The 21,158-nt window shown below is 40.8% G+C and overlaps 1 protein-coding gene across 1 annotated transcript; it reads right to left on the reverse strand.

Annotated features, from left to right (window-relative positions):
- Positions 1-4,622: 4,622 nt before the first annotated feature.
- tsen54 (TSEN54 tRNA splicing endonuclease subunit) lies at positions 4,623-12,657 on the reverse strand. The gene is made up of 12 exons (XM_004556393.6): positions 12,501-12,657; positions 10,702-10,860; positions 10,070-10,133; positions 9,888-9,971; positions 9,700-9,798; positions 9,572-9,624; positions 9,301-9,426; positions 8,425-8,860; positions 8,222-8,357; positions 8,081-8,141; positions 6,858-6,971; positions 4,623-6,127 (listed from the first exon to the last, which is right to left on the reverse strand). The coding sequence occupies exons 1-12, from the start codon at positions 12,554-12,556 to the stop codon at positions 5,977-5,979; spliced, it is 1,539 nt and encodes a 512-aa protein (XP_004556450.3). The 5' UTR covers positions 12,557-12,657; the 3' UTR covers positions 4,623-5,976.
- Between the last annotated feature and the right edge of the window lie 8,501 nt (positions 12,658-21,158).

Consider the following 21,158-nt stretch of genomic DNA (forward strand, 5'->3'; position numbering starts at 1 on the left):
CGATGGAGGCTCTGTCATGTTTGGGGCTGCATTTCAGCCAGTGGTGTTAAAGATCTTAAAACTGATGGAATTATAAAAACAGAAAAGCACTGTTAGATTTTTAACCGCTGTGCAGTACCGTGTGAAAAGCGTCTGGCAACAGCTTAGTTTTTCAGCATGACAACGATCTCAAACACACTCCCAATTCAGTAAAAGCAGACCTGGATAGAAAGACACAATTAAACTCTACCAACCATTGACTGGCCTCCTCAGAGCTTGGACCTCAACATTATTGAAGCAGTGTGGGATTCTCTTAAAAGAGAACAGGACAAAAGAAAGAAACATCCAAGGAAGAGCCGTAAGTGTCCTTCAAGAAGCCTGGAGAACTACTCCTGAAGACTATTTAAAGAAATTACAATAAAAATCGGTCATATCAAATAGTGTCTTCCAAGCTTGTTAGAATGATGTGAACTCCGTATAATCTTGTATACTACATTTCCGTGTATGTTTGCACGTTACTGTCATGGTCCTGAGTCTGTGACCCAGTGTTTTGTGTTGTTTATTATTAATAGTCTTTGCTTTTGTGCTATTTAGAGTTCTTAGTCTCTTGGTTTCTCTGTCTTCCATGTTTGCTCTGTTTTACTTTGACAGTCTGCATCCTATGTTTATGTTTCTAGTTTTGCTTCCCTTGTCTCGTCCTGCCTAATCACTCCCAGCTGTGCTCTCCTCCTGTGCCTCATTCCCCTCGTTATCCCTCAGTGTGTTCTTTTTGAGTTTACTTTTCGTCTCTGCAAGTTTGCATTTGGGTCCTCTCCTGCCTGCACACAGCCAGTTTGTGACAGTTTAAATCACTGCACCCATTTCCCATTTTCCTAGCAAAATATGGCTCAAGACTTTTGCACAGTCCTGTACCCTTTTATATAAAATCCCTGCAAACAAAATCTACATTTCTGCAATGAGCTATACTTACTCTTCAAGAATGATTACATCAGGGAACCACAACATTGATGTCATAATGGACAGCTTTTCTATCCCACAAAACTCTGAAGGGTTCCAAGTCAGGAATTCATTTGTCCAACTCTGGAAAGAATGAAAAGCTGAGTTTTAAAAAGTGCCAGAAAAAATATGAATAATAGAAATAATGAATAAATCACGAGCCTACAGAGCTCGTGTTTATGTAACTGCTGATTGGTCCATTTGTCAGCATTGTTCAAAGTGATCATCTTGGTTTTTGAATGTGCCACACAGATTCTTACCATGTGGACCCTGATTTCATTTGTGAAAGTTTGAGACTTCTCATTCTGGAAACAGTAAACAGCAAAGAGATAAGTTATCTAGGGAATTTCCAAGGAACTGTGTTGTTATCTTAAAAGGATCAGTATTTATTAATCCACATAGTCAGGGGTGTATTTCTTTATCCTCTAAGGTTCTGATGCTCTAAAACAATAATGCATCCAAAAAATGTTGTGCTGTGTAAAAGGTGAACCAAAATTATTTGCAAATCATCACAAGTGTGGTTGAAGATCAGACACATCCTAAGGTATAATGTTTGAAATGCTTTTCTGCTTTTGTTCAGTCCATGCAAGAAGGACGATAAGGATGCTTACCGATTCTAAAATGCCCAACAAAAACAAGTCCACCTGAACAAAGGTGCTTCTGGTCCAGTTTTTCACTGGCCGCATGGTTTCCAGAGCAACATTTGATGAGGTCAGGTTCAAGTAGTCCAGTAGATTATAGTATGAGCACTCTGAAGTCAGACTGCAGGAAAACCCTGCTGGGAAGATGAAACATGTAGACAAGAAAAACACGTGACCTGAAACTTCAGATCCTACACAACTACAGAGAGAACGTCTCTTTAACAAATCAAAGTCTAATGTAAAAACTCACCAATTACAGAGATAAAAGCCAGAGTCTGTAGAGCAGCCATGGCCTTTTGCTCTCACCTCAGTCTGGGTAAACCCTTTTAAACTGTAGAGTCTTACACAAAACAAAGCAATACAAAATTGTGCATGAGACCTTTGCATTGTCTATTATAAACAAACTCCTATTTGTCCCTCTGTGTGATTGAACATGATACCAATCACCTGTACATTACTATTGTTGAGCTACAAATGAAGCACAAAGTCAACATAAGAAGATCTCATTATCACATCAAGTCTAAATGGAAAGGTTTCCCACTTCCACTTGACGTAACAGTGAATGATCCCACAAAGTATTTGGCCTCTAGTCAAATAGAAGCTTCACATGTGGCTATAAATCACTGTAATTAAAAATGCTGAAATGCGCACCAGAGGATTTTCAACGGTCGGGAAATTCAGGAGCCAATTCTGACCCTCCCATTTGAAAAGTCACAGCGGAAACTAAGACTCATCGGGCCAGGCAGCATATTTCCAATCTTCTGTTGTTCAGTTTTAAACAGCTGAGTGGTTATTTGAGTTGCTGTTTCCTTGCTATCAGCTTGAAGCAGTCCATCCATTCCCCCCTCACTTGTGACATCAATAAGATACCTTTTCCCAGAGAACTGATGCTCACTGGACATTTTCTCTTGTTTGGAACATTCTCCTCCTGACTATATCCACATGGCTAAATGCACTGAGTGGCTGCCATGTGATAGGTTAAGTTAATGATTGTATTCACGAGCTGTTAAAGTTGTGTAGCAACTAACCAGTGAGCATGCAATAAATACATGTGCACAGAATAACTTTTCAAATCCCATTTTCAAAAAACTGAAGTTCTGTGTCAAAAGTATGAAAAAACTAATAAAAATGTATAAAAAATCTTTTATATAATTTTTTACAGTTAGCTATATATATATATTCTAAGTGATGTAGATCAGTTCAGCTATATTAGAGCAATTCATCAACAATATCTTAATGCAGTTAATAATTGTGTTTTATTTTTGTTTAAATGGGAACTGATGCAGTTACAAAACTTGGGATTAGCTCCATCAGTTCAGCACTTACTGTGATGACACCAGCTACTATGGTCTGAAAGCAAAACCGTTTCCAATTTTTTTCGAAACAGGATAAAACAGTTATGTGTTTGTTTTTATCCCATCCAAAGTTTCGCTGCTTCAGTCTATGTAAGTGCTAATGAGTAGAAACCCTGAGACAGAAAGTGTAATTTGCCCTGATCAGTTTCACTCTCAGGTCTAAAGATTTTAGGGGAAAAAAATCTCTTCCAGTAAAATAGTATTTGTGTAGCCGTCCTAACAGGTGAAACCTTTTAGAGATCATAGATGAGTCAGATCAGAAGTATGTTTAAAAAGCATCTTCTGAAAATGTACAGTAAAATTTAATGTTTCAGATCATCAAAGAAATGTGAATGTTATACAAGAATCATTTTTTCGCTTTTTTTTTTTGCCTGTCCTGTTTGGATCTTTTGGCATCAGAATTATTGTCTAAAGGCAAAGAAAGATGCCCAACGGATTTACTTAACCAAATGGACCCAGTGACGTAAGTTTCATTATCCGATTGTTAGCGTGAGGGTCTGTGCAAACTGATGTGATTCAGTGGTGGCTTCCTATTACACAGACTTGTGTCTGTAAAGGCAGACTGCATGGCTAGTTGCTTCAATTCATACACCTGAATTCAAATATTAACAGGTGTGACCCAATAGACCAGATAGTGTAGCTAGCAAGCTCCAGTAGTTCGCTAAGGAGTGTGCAAAATGATGTTACTTAGAGCTTAATAATCCACACTGCAGGTACAAATCAGTGCTCAAAGAGATATAAGGTTTATGTTGAACAGAAGCCTTCTCTTTCTGAAAAAGTCCAGCAAGTGTAGACATCTAGGTGAGGATTGACTTGCATATCTTGTATACAACTTTGATTTTTTTTTAAACACGATAATGTTAATTAGATAATTAGAAGAGTAATAAATTAATGTCAATCCAAAATTAACATTGGATTAAAGTGTAAAATGGAAACAAAAACAATGGCGTTCTTTGCATATCTCAAAGACCCATATTTTATTCCCAACAGAGCAAAGAAAACATGTACGATTTCATTAAAAAAAAAAGAAAAAAAGAATGTGTGGAAAAACTGAGATGTGGCATAAAAAGTAAACAGTATTAAAAAGAAACAGCTGGTTAACTGGCAGCAGGTCAGTAACATGATTGGGTTAAAAAAAAGAGCATCTTGGAGAGGCAGAGGTTCACCAATCTGCAAAAAAACGTTTCTACAAATTGTGGAACTTCAAAATGATGTTCCTCAATCTAAAACTGTTATCTAAGATTCTGACAGGAAATCTGTGTGTGCAAGGGACAAGGCTTGAATCAAGGCAGGGGCGACACTGAAGCAGACCCACCCAAGAGCCGTAATCCCTCCGTGGGTCTCGGGCAGGGCCGGGTATCGTCACTACAATCGATTCGATTCTGATTCACATGGTCCCAATTCGATCCACAATTTCAGTTCGATTCGGGGAAATTTTGACTCAGACAGAAATATTATAATTCTGATCCTTTATCAGGAAGGACACTCGTGAGACTTCATCTGAGGTGTGAGCATCACAGCAGATTCTTTTGTGTCAAAGTAGCTGAGGATAAAACAGAAGAACATGAAGGAGATTTGCCTGGTCTGGGATTTTACAGCAGATGACCTTAAAAATATTCTGCAGTAGAACAAAAACGGGAAAAAACAAGAATCAACATCTGAACATTGCCTGATGCTGCTGAAGTGACGCAGAGCAAAGGTACAATGGTTTTATTAGAGACACAGCTGTTTTGCAATTTGGCATTATTTTAAAAAAGTTTACATTTCTTCGGTATCAAACAGCAGACATGAGGCTTTCTTGTTAGGAGGCATAAAATATAAGCAAGGCAATAATGCAGAAATTTAGATTTTTAGATGAGAAACTGTTCTTAGAGTACAGAGAGAGAGATCTGCAGGAAGTGTCATTTTATCGTGGTGGAAACAAAACAGCAAAAGTAAGAGAATTCATGACGATGTTTATCTGAAGCGAAATGTGAAGCTTGGATCTTCTTTTGCTGCTGGCTCAGTCAGTTTTGGTTGGAGATGAAACCTGCAGCAACAGAATCAGCGCAAAACACAAAGCGCGGAGGCGCCGGCGCATCAGGGTCCGTGAGCTGTCGGCTTTCAGCTCCGATGCAGAGTACGTGGGTGAGAAAGCCGACGGCCCACTGATTCAAACGTGTCAGGTCCGCGCGTTGTGTTTACGTCTTTGTGCGGAACCCGTTTACCTGCTCTCATTTACCGTTTTAGCTGTTTGGTGGTTGTTGAAATAGTTTTGTGAGGTTTAACCTGAGTTTCTGGCAGAATACATTTATATTTAAAAATCGATTCAGGATTTTTAATGAATCAATGACGTTTTATTAAAGCTAAGATCGATTTTAATCGATTATTGAAACCCACCCCTAGTCTCAGATCTGCTACAGAGCCTGTTCCCAGTCGGACATGCCTAAAAACCTCACCTGGAAGCGCCCAGGAGATCCTAGTCATTAACTGAGTCCTTTTAATGCGCCGGAGTAGCAGCTTTACTCAGAGCCCTTTGCCCCAGCGCTACAGGAGAGTCCCAACATGCCTCTGGAGGAAGTTTATTTCCGTCACTGGTTTCTGCAAACTCATTCATTCTGTTAGCACCCACGGCTAACCGAACACTTAGCTCTAAGTGAAATTCTTTGTACCTGAAGCCAGTTTAACCAGCCAGGGATCAAACTTCCACCTTTGGTGCCCACCAGGGGCTCTCAAAAGAACCCCTGCCCCAGTGGGCAGGTACCAGATGGGATGCTGGTGTCCATAATGTGGACAAAGTTTCCTGATCCCTTGTTTTCATCATCGTAAAGGACTTCTGAGTCAAGATGATCAATAAAATTGTCTTTAGATGTAAACTGGAGCCAAATTATATGCAAACATTGTCAGAACACACTTGTTCTTGTTTGTTTGTTTACTAAAACCATCTTTCCACCATAAATCACAGAAAATGCAGCCAGTCCAGCAAACAGAGGTTTATTAAAAAGTCCCGGGTGGGTGGGCGGTTCTTAGGGGTAAACATCAGTCGGGAGCTGGAAGTCTTTGAAGGTGTAGAACGATATGTCTCCATAGTCCACCACAGCTATGACCACTGGGATATCTCCGCTCTGATAGGCCAGCAGCTTGATGGCTCGCAGGTCGGGCACGGGGTCATCGAAACTGGGACACAGCACAGAGGTAATCAATTCAAAGGTATCAGTTTATGAGATCACTGCAAAGCGAATAGCAATCAATCAATGACCGAGTGGCCCCAGCTATAGTTTACTAATATATATATATACACATATACATTTTGCATTGAACCGTGGCTGAAAGACCAACAGCAGAATGATTTGCTGCTGCAGAAGCTTCGAATTTTGAGTGTTACTGCAGAAAAAGTTTGAACCATCACACATCTCCAAACAAAGACGCTCGCCAGAAAAAAAAAGCACAAAAGTAACAAAGCAGGAAAAAACAGCCTGAGGATGTGAAGAGTGAGAATTTCACTGTGGTGTGGAAGAGATTTAATAAACATCTGATTTATAAGTCGTCACAGATTAGGGCTTTCTGCACAATTAGTGGTTTTTTTGTATAATATATATATATAAATAAAATGTATATAAATATTTATAATTTTTTGTCTAAATGCCTAAAACCACAGTTAAGACTTTTAGACACTAAAATAACTCGATTGATGATCCAGCTTGAGAAATTCTGCTGCTTTATCACAGCTCTGAATAATTAAGCAGCTATTAGTGGTTAGAATCACACAAAGCAGGACGAGAGAAAGGCTCCGTTCATGTCCAGCCACCGGGACATTCATTTAATTTGAGTGAAGCGTCTATTGTTTTTCCTTTAAACAAACTAATCCTGAATAAATACGCCGTCGGGCGGCGATGTGATTGCTGACCTGCACACACACATGCGTGAGTACGGTTTCCCCGGGTTGCTCTTCTTGAAGTCGGCCACCGTGTTGGGCTGGTAAACATTGAAACAAATCCTCCAATCGTCCACATCTTTTAACCTGAGAGGACAAAGCACAAGGTCATCCTGAACGATGCTGACTGCATCAGCACAACGCCCACGGCCTTTATGGTCTGTAAATTAAAGACGGCAAAATGTGACACCAGCGAGACGAGTGAGCGATGACTTTGTTTCTTTCATTTTCTAATCACAGTAAACACACAGAGGCTGCACTCGTCACAGCTTATAATCAAGCCCACATGAAGTCCCAGCTCCAGAAACAGAAAACCAGAAAGCAGACTTGCAGCAGTGGCATAAATTTAGGCATTTTTCAGAAAAGTTGACCTTGAGGTCTTATCTGAGATTTTCAGTAGGATCTGATGCATCTCTGTAGGGCTGTGCGATACGACCAAAATCTCATATCCCGATATCAGACATCTATCGTCCGATAACGATATAAATCACAAAAATGTAACCTTTTCTGTAAATTCTGTGAATCTCGGGCAGCTCGACTTGCGTGAAGTGTTTCCAGCTGCGCGTCATGTTTTTCATCATTTTTAGACATAAGTTGTAACGGCGCCGTTTTCTTTGTGAGTATTTATTACACGGCGTGCTGCGGGGAGAAGCCTGTTCTAACGTTTGAGTCTAAGGTTTGAGTCTAAGGTTTGAGTCTAAGGTTTCTTTTTTAGCACCTGACGGCTCTTTTTGCTTCTCATCCGTAAATAATCTGCTCTTTCACGTGATTCAGTTTATTTTGAAAAGTCTCAACAGGATCTTGAGCTTTATTGTGAAAGGTTTATGTGGAAATAACGACAACGCATAAAAACAAGCGCTTGTCCGTCTGTAGTGTGGTTATATTAAACATAAGAGAAAGAGAGAACTTTAAGAAATTAATACAGCCACTACAGTGATCAAAACCATGAAAACATATTGCCGTAAACAGTTTATTTTGCGACACCACGAAACAAACGATAGCGTAAAATGCAACGATAGACGTTTTTATATCGTCATCCGATATATATCATTATATCGAGCAGCCCTACATCTCTGGCATTAATTCTAAGATCCCACGTTGCCTTTACTGAGGGGTACAAACGTCCGACTGTGCACTGGATGTGCAGAGTTAAAAATAACACTTCTGCTCATGTGAGTAAAACAAATCGTGGATACCTGGACGCTCCCTCCAGCAAATGAGTCGGTTTGATCACGCCGATTTTTTCCAGCAGTTCTCCTGGAAAAAAAACCTCAAATCACACAAAACAGTAAAAAACATTTTAAATTAAAATCTCCTTCACGGTCATGTGATCTCACCTGTGGCGATTGGCTGTGTCGGGTCATGTAACGGAGTAACTTCCCTGTTCCACAGGTGCGCTGGTCGACCTTCCCGCTTACCCTTCCGCCTCGCCATCAGCTCCTGATACTCCGCCCAGTTTCTGCACCGCCGTACCTTTAAGGAAGCCCGTATAAATTAAATTTGATCCTCAGCTCCTCCGATACCTTTAGTCTTTACAAACCTCTCTGTTTTTGTTGACGTCCCACCGCCGCCTGTATTTCTCCCTCTTCTGCTCATTGGCTGACATCTTCACCTGCCGCAGGTTTATTTTCTGCCTCCAGGGGGCAATGTCACAGAAGCCCACCTTCAAATCCCCGGGCAGCAGAGAAGGGTCTGGAGGGGCCAGGTCACTGGGGAAGTGCTCCCTGGAGGTGGAGCCCAGGTCAGGGAAAGAGATGGAGCTGAAGTCCCAGCACGAGGAGCCAGATTTGGAGCCGTGACCGGAATCTTTGTCCGAGTCCCCGAGAACATCCATCATCCACCAGCTCCTGCCTCCGCCCTCGTCTGCTGAACTCTGGGCCTCCGGAGGCTCTGGAAGTTTTTTATCTTCCTCGCCTTCACTGCATTTATCCTCCTCCATCTTCTCAGTGGAGCATTCCTCCTGAGCTTCAGCACGGCTACGCAGAAGAAAACTCTTATAAGACTTCTTACATTTTTGTTTTAACAGACTGAGGTGAAATGTTAAGCTTAGAAACAAAAAATTAACAGCGACTATAATAGGTCACCTAAATGCACCACGTTCATCACACTGAACTATAAGACAAACATTAGCAGCAACATTTATTTGAAGATTTTGGAGATCTCTCATTTGTGATATTTTGAAACCAAAGGTATTTAAATGTCAGCTCACACCAGCAGAGAGCAGCACAGACTCAGCTTTCATTTGCAGCTGCACGTGGAGGCATCCAGATTTCTTTTTGTAGCTACAGAAAAAACTAATATAGTATATAATAATAATATAATAATAAACAACTCCTCTTTATTGTACAAGGCAATAGCTAAATAATAGCTTTTGTAACTAAGATGTAGTTTCACAGATTGCAAAGCAGCTCTTTACCTGCACGTCGCAGTGGGGGTGGAGGAAGGGGCGGGGCTGAGGCTGCGTTTCCTCTTCAGCTGTCTCCCTGCTCGGTCACGTGACTGCGGCAGGTTGAGCTGCCTCGCGTAGGACGATGACTCAGAACTGCGAGCACACAAACATCCACCTACGGAGGCTGTTCCCGCGCATACTTAACTTTTCAAGGCCGATTTTAATAGATACACTAACGCTGTCATCTCTGATGCTCAATTATCTTTATTATCTTAAATGTCTGAGGGGTAAACGTTACCTGGGATCAAACCTGAGCACCACATAGCCGAGCCTCTTCAAATGCCCAAACACCTTTGGGATGAAACAGAGTCGTTAGCTCATTTCACAGGTGGCATTTTCACAGGTGTGCTGGAGTAAAGGTTGCACCTGATATTGCTGAAGGCTCACGGTGTTTGCAGACAGAAACTTCTCGTACCCGTCCTGGATGGAGAGTGGCAGGTCCTGATGAAACACCTGCAGGTTTCCCTGTTCCCATAACAACACAGACACAGGACTAATTATGTGCTCCGAGGAGGAAAACCGCACCGAGCAACAGGTTTTATCTGCAGACTCACACACTCCATCAGGTACAGAGCCTCCTCGGGGAGCAGGCACTGCTTCCCGTTTGCAGAAAAGCCCATCGTCTGCCAGAACTTCCCCTGCGGAAAAATAAGAAAAGATCCAGCAAAGGAGCGACTGAGGACGAGCTAACGCAGCAGCTTTTTCTAGGTGGTGTTGTGACAGTGAAGCAACTCACAGCCGGAGATCGAAGCTCCACAATCTGCTTGCTGGGAATCCATTGGCCGTTCACGAGGTTTCCCCTGTGGATTAAAACAGATGGAAGCCATCTCACACAAACACACACACGTGTTTCTGTCCACCTGATGGATTTATAGCCAAGATTTGGGCTCATTTGTGAAAAACCTTTAAGATTTTAAACCCGAAAGACGTTAACGTTCACTCAGCACTGCAAAAGATTAAAAGTCAAATGTATTATTTTGCTGTTACCCAGTTTTTTTTCTTTAGGATTCGTGGTGCTTTGAAGGTTTTCTTGTCTGAAATCATGTTTCTATTTTTCATTTATTTTTCTGGACTTTTAAAAATCTGCTCCCACAAACACAAGAAAAGCTGTTTAATCCATCACTGTGCACATTTATCTACTTTTATTTTGTGCAGTAAAGCTGTAAATAGTGGCTGCTTTCAGCTCCTTTCAATCACAGAAAGGTAGTAACATCGATGGTCATCAATCTAAATGTTATTTTGTCTGAGCTAAGAATGGAGCTTGTGGATGTTGAAACTCAGGTGAATATTAGACACCCTTATATGTCTTATATGCACCACCAAAGCTGGGCCTGATGAGTAACCCCACGGGTAATGAGAGGTACTCACAGCCTCTCCACTCTCTCCTCTGAGAGGAGGCTCCAGTGTTCATTCAGGCTCTGCTCGAGTCGCTGCTTCTGCTCGTCGGAGTCATCGGGGAAGAAGTCCTTCTGTCCTCTGACGGGGATTTTGTGACTGCGGGAGCGGGCTGCGAACAGCTCCGACGGGCTGAAAGTTGTTAAAGAAAGACAACATCGTTCAGCTGTTTGATGCACACACGATCACAGTTACTGCCATTGAAACACTGAGAAGGAAAACCACTGCACTGCTTTTAGATTTCATAACACAGCCTGAAACAAAATGTGCTGGAGGTGTTTGAGGAGGGCTGGCTTTCAAGAGCAAGAATTTTTTCTGTGAAAAAAAGTGTCCTTCTCCATTATGTTGGAGGTTTTCTGCTAGAACACAGTAAACGTGTGAGTAACTGTCAGCTGACAGTCTTTTCTTGTCTCAGTTTGAAAAACAGCTTTAAATAAATGCTCTGCCGGGGAAGAGGAAGGCGGTGTACAGCAAGTGTTTCATATTTTCCTTTTAACAAAATGCAATAAAAAAAAAATTTCTTGATCAGCAGAAGAGGAAGAAACTCCTGAAAAATATTCAACACAAGGAGAATCAGACTCTAAACCTCCCACTCTGGAGTCCCTCTTTTATCTTCTTGCTTGTTGTTCAGAGCAATCACTGACTCAGATCTTAGTGTGAGGGTCATGTGAGGTCTGTCACTAAATCTGGATTTTATCACATGAAAAACATAGGCAAACTTTTCTCTCTCAGTAACTCAGAAGATGAGCCGCTGCAATGGTCCTTAAAAGGAGCAACCGGCAGAAGAAGAAGCTGAGGCTCGACTCTTGTAATGCTCCGTTGTCTGGTCTATGCAAAAATGTCTCACATCAACAACAACTGATACAAAACTGCAGTTTTAAAACACTCTGGCTGCAGTTTGTGCACTGACTTTAAAATCCTTTTAGCTGTTTTTAAGGCACTTCTTAGTCTCTGTACATCATATTCGTCTCACATGGTGGCAGGTAACGAATCACTAAAGCCAGGTTTCTCATTGTTTTAGTTTATTTGTGTTTCATATAACTAAAATGATTTTTCTAGCCCATATTCAGTTCATATCTGAGCTTTAGGCAACTGTAAAATCTTTCTAGCAAAGCTGCATCGGTGTGAAAGATTATCATGACAAGAAAGCAGCAGTCCCAAGTTACTGGCATACTTTCCAGGCGTTGCATGTTGGTGTATAACGTTAGTATCACTATGAAGTCCATCTGCGTGTAATTAAAGTGCCATCATGAGTCATAAAGTCGTGACTCAGTGCCATGGGACCTCGCCCAGACCTGTTTTAAAAGGACTCCACCCTGATGCTTTGTCTGTGTGCAAAAAAACAAAAACAGCAGACTTCCAAAAAATATTTTACTGTTACTTAATTCCTAACTTTCCAAATGCTTTCTTTCTCCCACGGCTGTTTTTCACCAAAACACACAACAGAGGGTGTCAGAGAGTCGAATACAGAGTGTCACTATTTCAGAAAACGTGTCCAGATAATATTTCAGTAACAGTGTTTCTCTGCAAACAACTGTGCAGCTTCATCGGTGCGTTTTAATGAAACTATAGGCGTTTTCTCTTCAGCACGTATTCACGTTTAAGCTAACAGTTAGCTTTAAACTAACCCGTGCTACCATGTGCAGAAGAAGTCTGAGAGTTCCGTCCACAGTGATTCAATGACAAACAGCCGCTGAGGGAGAACACAAGACAAAGTACCGCTACCCTGCGAACAAGCCCGCTCACAGGTACCGTTAAAGGTAAAAACGCACCTTAAAATTTCACTGTAGAACTTCCCTTTACCGTCTGTGTTGTTTTGATCCGCCATGATGCCGGTGTTGTGCCAAAAAGTGATTGTCTGCCAGAAACTGATTGCCGTCCGCGGGAGCGCGCGCAGCTGCTTAAAGCTGCAGCGCCCGGATTACTTGCGTTGCCAGCTACTTCCGTGCAACTGATATAACGTGGGGGGGAAAAACCCAAACACATTTATGCCTTTGTTATTAGGCAAAGGTATGCATTTATGGAGCTTTAACGTTTCTTGTAACCGAAGTATGACGCTATCAGAAGGTTGCTTTCAGTGTGTAGCGCAGTCACGAATGACCACGCATCACGATGGAATAATTAATGCCTACAGGTTTAGTATGTCTACTCTCGTTGTTCATATTTGTTATAAGACTGTCGAATAGTAGTTAAAACAATAAAGACCTATTGTGCCAGTATCACCATGACTCTTTCTTGTTTGTGCAGAATAACGACTGAGAACATGGCATTTTAGCGCTACCAAAACGTGATTGTGGCCTATATCTTGTCACTGAAACAATATTTCTGCTTCAAACTTGCTGCATGTCATTCTGAAGGGTCCTATGTGACACATTATATCTCAAACAGTCCCTTAGAACTGCTGGATAACCTGTAAAGGAACATTAACTTTGATAATATGCCATTTTCAGCCTGCCAAAAAGTGATTGTGGCCTATATCTTGTCACTGAAATACTATTTCTGCTTCAAACTTGCTGCATGTCATTCTGAAGGGTCCTATGTGACACATTATATCCCAAACAGTCCCTTAGAACTGCTGAATAACCATTAAGGGAACGATAAAACTGATAATATGCAATTTCCAACCTGCCAAAAAGTGATTGCCGCCTATATCTTGTCACTGAAACAATATTTCTGCTTCAAAATTGTTGGATATCCTCCAGAAGGGTTACATGTGATATATTATATCCCAAACAGTCTCCAAGAACTGCTGAATAACTTTTCAAATAACATTAATACGATAATATGTCATTTTTGACCTGCCAAAAAGTGATTGTGGACTATAACTTGTCACTGAAACAATATTTCTGCTTCAAACTTGGCGGATGTCATTTAGAAGGGTCATATGTCAAATATTACATCTCAAACAGTCCCTCAGAACTTCTAAATTACCATTAAGGGAACAATAAAACTGACAATATGCCATTTCAGCCTGCCAAAAAGTGATTGTGGCCTATACCTTGTCACTGAAACAATGTTTCTGCTTCAAAATTTTTGGATATTATCCAGAAGGGTTACATGTGACATATTATATCCCAAACACTCTCCAAGAACTGCTGAATAACTTTTAAAGGAACATTAACATTGATAATATGCCATTTTCAGCCTGCCAAAAAGTGATTGCCGCCTATATCTTGTCACTGAAATACTATTTCTGCTTCAAACTTGCTGCATGTCATTCAGATGGGTCATATGTCAAATATTATATCTCAAAGAGTCCCTTAGAACTGCTGAATAACTTGTAAAAGAACAATAACACTGATAATATGCAATATTCAAGCTGCCAAAAAGTGATTGTGGACTATAACTTGTCACTGAAACAATATTTCTGCTTCAAACTTGTTGGATATATTCCAGAAGGGTTACATGTGATATATTATATCTCAGCCCCGCAAGACCAAAAAAACCCCATTTGTTTGTGAAGCATGCTGGTCAGAGGGTCGCTGTCAATTTTTCAATGTTTTGGAAATGTTTCTTGTTTTGTATCGTTGTCTCCTATAATATTTATTGGTTGTTTATTTGTTTATTAATTCATTAATTTATGTTCATGTTGCTGTGTGTGTTTCTGTGTTGTTCACAAGTTCAGCTTTGATTGCAATTTTTTTGTAGGATGATTCAATTATTTTGTGTTTCCTAACATGTTAGCATAGTTACTGTATGCAAAGAATTAATATATATGTTGTTCCATGGTTTACTGGTGTTGAGCTTCCGCTATACCCCCTGTTTCTGGTCTATTTGTTAGTTTATTTTAACTGGTGGTTTCTTCTTTAATTGGATGTAATTGTTATTTGTTTTTGGTTTTCATTTCAATTAATAAGTGCTGTATTGGAATGACATTTTTATTACCGTTTGTTTTGTCTTTCCTATTACTTGGTGTTCCTAATGTGTTTAAGCAGATCTCCTCCCACCTGTTTCCATTTGGCCATTATCCTTTTTTTGTATTATTTTTGAATTACAATATTTTTGAAATTTGACGTTTTATGCACAGGTTGAAAATGACATATTATCGGTATTAATGTTCTTTTAAAAGTTATTCAGCAGCTCTTGGAGAGTGTTTGGGATATAATATATCACATGTAACCCTTCTGGAGGATATCCAACAATTTTGAAGCAGAAATATTGTTTTAGTGACAAGATATAGGCGGCAATCACTTTTTGGCAGGCTGAAAATGGCATATTATCAATGTTAATGTTCCTTTAAAAGTTATTCAGCAGTTCTTGGAGAGTGTTTGGGATATAATATGTCACATGTAACCCTTCTGGATAATATCCAAAAATTTTGAAGCAGAAACATTGTTTCAGTGACAAGATATAGGCCACAATCACTTTTTGGCAGGTCAAAAATGACATATTATCGTATTAATGTTATTTGAAAAGTTATTCAGCAGTTCTTGGAGACTGTTTGGGATATAATATATCACATGTAACCCTTCTGGAGGATATCCAACAATTTTGAAGCAGAAATATTGTTTCAGTGACAAGATATAGGCGGCAATCACTTTTTGGCAGGTTGGAAATTGCATATTATCAGTTTTATCGTTCCCTTAATGGTTATTCAGCAGTTCTAAGGGACTGTTTGGGATATAATGTGTCACATAGGACCCTTCAGAATGACATGCAGCAAGTTTGAAGCAGAAATAGTATTTCATTAACAAGATATAGGCCACAATCACTTTTTGGCAGGCTGAAAATGGCATATTATCAAAGTTAATGTTCCTTTACAGGTTATCCAGCAGTTCTAAGGGACTGTTTGAGATATAATGTGTCACATAGGACCCTTCAGAATGACATGCAGCAAGTTTGAAGCAGAAATATTGTTTCAGTGACAAGATATAGGCCACAATCACTTTTTGGCAGCTTGAAAATGGCATATTATCAGTGTTATTGTTCCTGTACAAGTTATTCAGCAGTTCTTGGAGAGGTTTTGGGATACAATATATCACATGTAACCCTTCTGGAATATATCCAACAAGTTTGAAGCAGAAATATTGTTTCAGTGACAAGTTATAGGCCACAATCACTTTTTGGTAGCGCTAAAATGCCATGTTCTCAGTCGTTATTCTGCACAAACAAGAAAGAGTCATGGTGATACTGGCACAATAGGTCTTTATTGTTTTAACTACTATTCGACAGTCTTATAACAAATATGAACAACGAGAGTAGACATACTAAACCTGTAGGCATTAATTATTCCATCGTGATGCGTGTAGTCATTCGTGACTGCGCTACACACTGAAAGCAACCTTCTGATAGCGTCATAATTCGGTTACAAGAAACGTTAAAGCTCCATAAATGCATACCTTTGCCTAATAACAAAGGCATAAATGTGTTTGGGTTTTTCCCCCCACGTTATATCAGTTGCACGGAAGTAGCTGGCAACGCAAGTAATCCGGGCGCTGCAGCTTTAAGCAGCTGCGCGCGCTCCCGCGGACGGCAATCAGTTTCTGGCAGACAATCACTTTTTGGCACAACACCTGGTCTGCCTGCTACTGCGGCTCTCCTCTGGGTCCTGGTGACCGTCAAATTCATCACTTATAATCGTGGCCATCAGAGGGCACCAAAGGGCACAGTTTAAAATCAGGGAAGGGTTTTCCAGAATATTTGATTTGTTCCAGCCAAAACAAACCAAAGGGTCCCACAAGAAGGCAGAAAACTGGATCAGGCAAAAATACAGGGTAGAAAATTAGTGCAGAAAATGTTGGTCATGATTTTCAGGTTCATTCTACTAACAGCATTTAACGATTATCCCCAAAATTGATTCTGTTCATCTGGATGTAGCGTTTTTAGTAAATGACTGTTTTGCAAGTTGAAAGCTTCTTTCTTTTCATGATAAAGGAAGGAGACATAAAATCTTAAGTTTATTTAAAGGGTTAAATGTCTATTTTATAGCCTTCACTGAAATTTCGATGTCATTGTAAATATGAGTCTCAACAATGGTGCATTATTAAAAAGAAAAAATAAGCTGGTCAGCTCAGCAACTCCAAATAACGCTGCAACGCTGGAATGCTGCAAATCTTTGGACTGATCCAATACCAAGTAAATACAGGGCTGGTGTTCTGACAAACCATCCTACTTTGGCAAAACGTCACATTTCTGCTGTCACAGAGTAATTCCAGCACATATTTAAGTAGGTATGACGGTTTGCCACTAAACTGTGCCCTTCAGAGTATGCTTGTAGCTCATATTCATAAAGCCAGGATGGTTTGCTACTTAATATTACCCGTCAGAGTATGTTTCTAGCTCTTATTAACCAAGGTAGGATGATTTTGCCACTGAATTTTAGTTGTTAAAGTATGCTTCTAAGCAGTGTTGTTCAAGTTACTTGAAAAAAGTAATCAGTAACTAATTACTGGTCATATTCACAAAGGTAGAATTGTTTGGCACTGAATTTTACCAGAGTATTTTTGTAGTTAGGGTTAGATTGAAAATGTGACGTCATTTCCAGCGCAAAACCGCAAAGGATTGTAGGTACGAGTGGCAAGTGGTACGAATTGAATTCATTGTGCTATGCTGCTTTGTTCACTTTGGCTTTGCGGGCTAATAATTGTTGTGTTTTGTAGGAAAACCAGCCTACAAAATGCTGGAATGCGATCCAGACTGTGCACCCTCTACCAACCTGGGTCATACCGAGTTTAAAGCTGCTACCACAGCGAGATTTAATCGGTTAAGAGAGAGAGCGATATTAAAACAGCCACGAAAAGTCACGCATCTGCCACCAAGGAGTTGTTTAACTGCCTCAGTGACCTTGCCCCCAGAAATTAGCGGGTCACCCCCCCCCCCTCATCCCCAGACTCTGCTTCCTCCTCGGAAGACGTGTCAGTGGGATTAAGGAGGTCTTCAAAGTATTCCTTCGAGGAATACTTACAGCCTGATAGGATTCCTTCTTCAGCCTGGTGGCTCCCTTCACCTCTGGTGTCCACCAGCCCGCCGCCTCTCACCAGGGGCAACTCCAGACTGAGACAGAGTCCAGCCCCTCTCCAGAAGACTGGTTCCAGAGCCCAAGCTATGCGTAGAGGTGAGCCCGACTATATCGAGCCGGTACCTCTCAACCTCACTCAGGCTCCTTCCCCACCAGAGAGGTGACATTCCATATCCAATTGCCAGTCCTGGTAGCCGGGGATCAGTCTGTCAGGGTCTCTTCTCCTGGCTGCCGACCGGCACGCAATGCACCCGACCCCTACACCCCTACGGCGCCACCTGCGGGTGGTGGGCCTGAGGGAGGATGGGCCCATGTCCCCTTTTCGGGCTGTGCCCGGCCAAGCCCCATGGACTAAAGCCCAGCCACCAGACGCTTGTCCTCGGGCACGCTCCAGGGCGGGGCCCCAGTAACCCTATCCAGGGCAGGGTAAACTGTTCCCTCAATGTTTTCCTCATAAGGGTCTTCTGAATTGCTCTTTGTCTGGTCCCTCACCCAGGACCAATTTGCCACGGGAGACCCTACCAGGGGGCAAAAAAACCCCAGACAACATAGCCCCTGGGATCCCTGGGACACACAAACCCCTCCACCACGATAAGGTAGCGATTCACAGACAGGCTTGTGTGCATTAATCTTATTATAATTTAGTTTTGTCTTCCTGGAATTTTACATTTTTAATATTTTATTAGTTTGATATTGGTGTTATCATGTGTGTTTCTGTGTGTGTGTTGCCCTCCAACTTTTGCTTCTGTATGTGACAAATTCTTTAACATCTAACCTTGATATATGTTTATGCAACAGATGTTTGCTTTCTACAAATCTATCTGTTACTGGATGTTGCTGGAAACATTGGCATTCATCCCTATTTTGGTTTGTTTGCCCTTTTGAACTTTGATATGACCCAGTCCTGCCAGTAAATCATGCAGCCCACTTCAAGCTTCCGATCAAAGTCCTTGTACAGGGCATCAGGAAGCAAGTCTTGCAAGTTGATGCCATTTGGAAAATGAAACACTAGAGAGCTTTAACCTTGAAATGACCGGTGAAATCCTAACAAACTATTCAAAATATTTGGAAAATATTCTTCTATCCTTTGGAAAATTCTTCAGTGGATTTCTGCTCAGAAGTGTCTCCAAAGAAAAGAAGCCAATACATTTGTGCTTAATGTGTTTTTCTTTGTAAAGGTCATCAGGGGGCGAGTGTTAGCGAGCCCAGCAGGACTGAAGACTAAAAACTAGATAATTACTTTACTGCTCACTTTATATATGATCTCAGTAAACGTTGACCTTTTGAATTCATGGGCTTAATATCTAATTTGGGATCTTACTTGATACGACATAATGTTAATTGTGTAAGTCACAGTCTCATTAAGAGGAAAACAGGCAGACAAATTTAGATAATAAAACAATACATTTGTGTTAAAAATGACAGTAGCTCATTGTGTTACATAAGTCAATGACTTATGTAACACAATAATATTTTTGGGATTTTGCCTTTATTGGATAGAGACAGTGAAGATGGAAAGAGGTGAAGACATCTGCTTTCTGCAGTAGATTGCCTGCTCACCGACCAAGCCATATGTGTGCCCAGGTAGCGTTAATTCAAATGAACTTCACTGACCACTGGGCTGCAAGACCAGACTGACCAACCTGTGCACCACCTGAATTGATTAGATGAAGGCCTAAGACTGGATGCCCCACAAGTGGATCCCGGAATACCTAGAATTGTACAAGATCAACAGGACACTTGGAGCCTTCATCAGGAACTCAGTGGGGACATGGTGAACAACACTAGAGGCCAACTTCAAGCCTATAGCACATGTCACCATCAAGTGCGAGATCTACCGAGGAATAGCTCTGTCCCCACTGCTGTTCTGCATAGGCATGAACCTCCTCAGGGACATCATTGACAAGACTGGCTACAGATACCAACTACAGAATGGAGCAATCATCAGCCACATGGATGACATCAAGCTGTATGCCAAGAGTGAATGAGACATCGATTGAGGGAATTGAACTATATTCAAACTTATATATACTATAAGTACATAAGTGTCACGGTCTGGGTGAGTGCCAGTGTTTTTCCTCCGAGCCGGCAGTTTTATTCTCTTACATTTGTTGTGGAAATAATAAACATTGTCACTTAAACGTTCTCTGTGCTGCTCTGCGTCCTGCATTTGAGTCCTATTCCTTTCGAGTCAGCCTCGGCCGTGACAATAACATTTAACATTTCTTTCTCTCTCCCTCTTGGTATGTGTACTTATTGCTGTGTGTGTGTCTACTTACCCTGCTTTACCTTACAGGGTGAGAACACTGGTGGGATCTCTGCCCTCTCCCTGACACACCTGAAGCAAAACATCTTACAAACAGCTGACTATGCTGGGATCTGACATTCGGTCTTTACTTGAGCTCTGCCTCACTGTGGTAGCGATCTCCTTGTTGATCTGCACGTCATGGTCCTTGTTGTCATCACATAGATTTCTAATGTGTCTTGTCCTCTGTTTAAGACATCCCAGTGGTTCCCATCAGTTTTGGAAATGCTCCTTTGTTGGATTTGGTAAATAAGAGGCTTTTGAACTAAGAACTGCTGAAAGACTGTAAATAGCACAACCATCACCTGCATTATAAATAAATCTCTAAACTTGCACTACTGAGTTTAGCGTTTGAGTTTGACCAGACAGATCATGACAATCAGCTTTCTCCTATGAAGTATTAAAGGCTAGAAAATGCTTCCAAAGAATGTAAAAATTTGAACAGATCATCATAACTTCTCTCACCATCTGAAAAAAATGATTTTAACTACTCAGTCTTGTGTGCATTAATCTTATTATAATTTTGGTTTGCCTTCTATGGAATTTTACATTTTTAATATTTTAATAGTTTGATATTTGTGTTATCATGTGTGTTTCTGTGTGTGTGTTGACCTCAAACTTTTGCTTCTGTATGTGACAAATTCTTTAACATCTAACCTTGATATATGTTTATGCAACAGATGTTTGCTTTCTACAAATCTGTCTGTTACTGGATGTTGCTGGAAACATTGGCATTCATCCCTATTTTGGTTTGTTTGCCCTTTTGAACTCTGATATGACCCAGTCCTGCCAGTAAATCATGCAGCCCACTTCAAGCTACCGATCAAAGTTCTTGTACAGGGCATCAGGAAGCAAGTCTTGCAAGTTGATGCCATTTGGAAAATGAAACACTAGAGAGCTTTAACCTTGAAATGATCAGCGTAATAATAATAATAATAATAATAATAATAATAATAGATTGGATTTACATCCGGTCGTTAAGTCTGACGTCACTAGCCGTGTCTGGGCCTAAACTCCGCTGCAGGTCCATATATCAAACGATCACTATGGCATTACTGAGAGTTGAAAAACTGTCTAAAGTCTTTCATCTTTAATAAAATGATCAGCGTTCTGCTCTACCAGGTGTAACAATTGAGTTTAACATCCAGACATCCATGAAAACGGAAT

Source organism: Maylandia zebra, linkage group LG4 (genome assembly GCF_041146795.1).
Source record: "Maylandia zebra isolate NMK-2024a linkage group LG4, Mzebra_GT3a, whole genome shotgun sequence".
Lineage (NCBI taxonomy): Eukaryota > Metazoa > Chordata > Actinopteri > Cichliformes > Cichlidae > Maylandia > Maylandia zebra.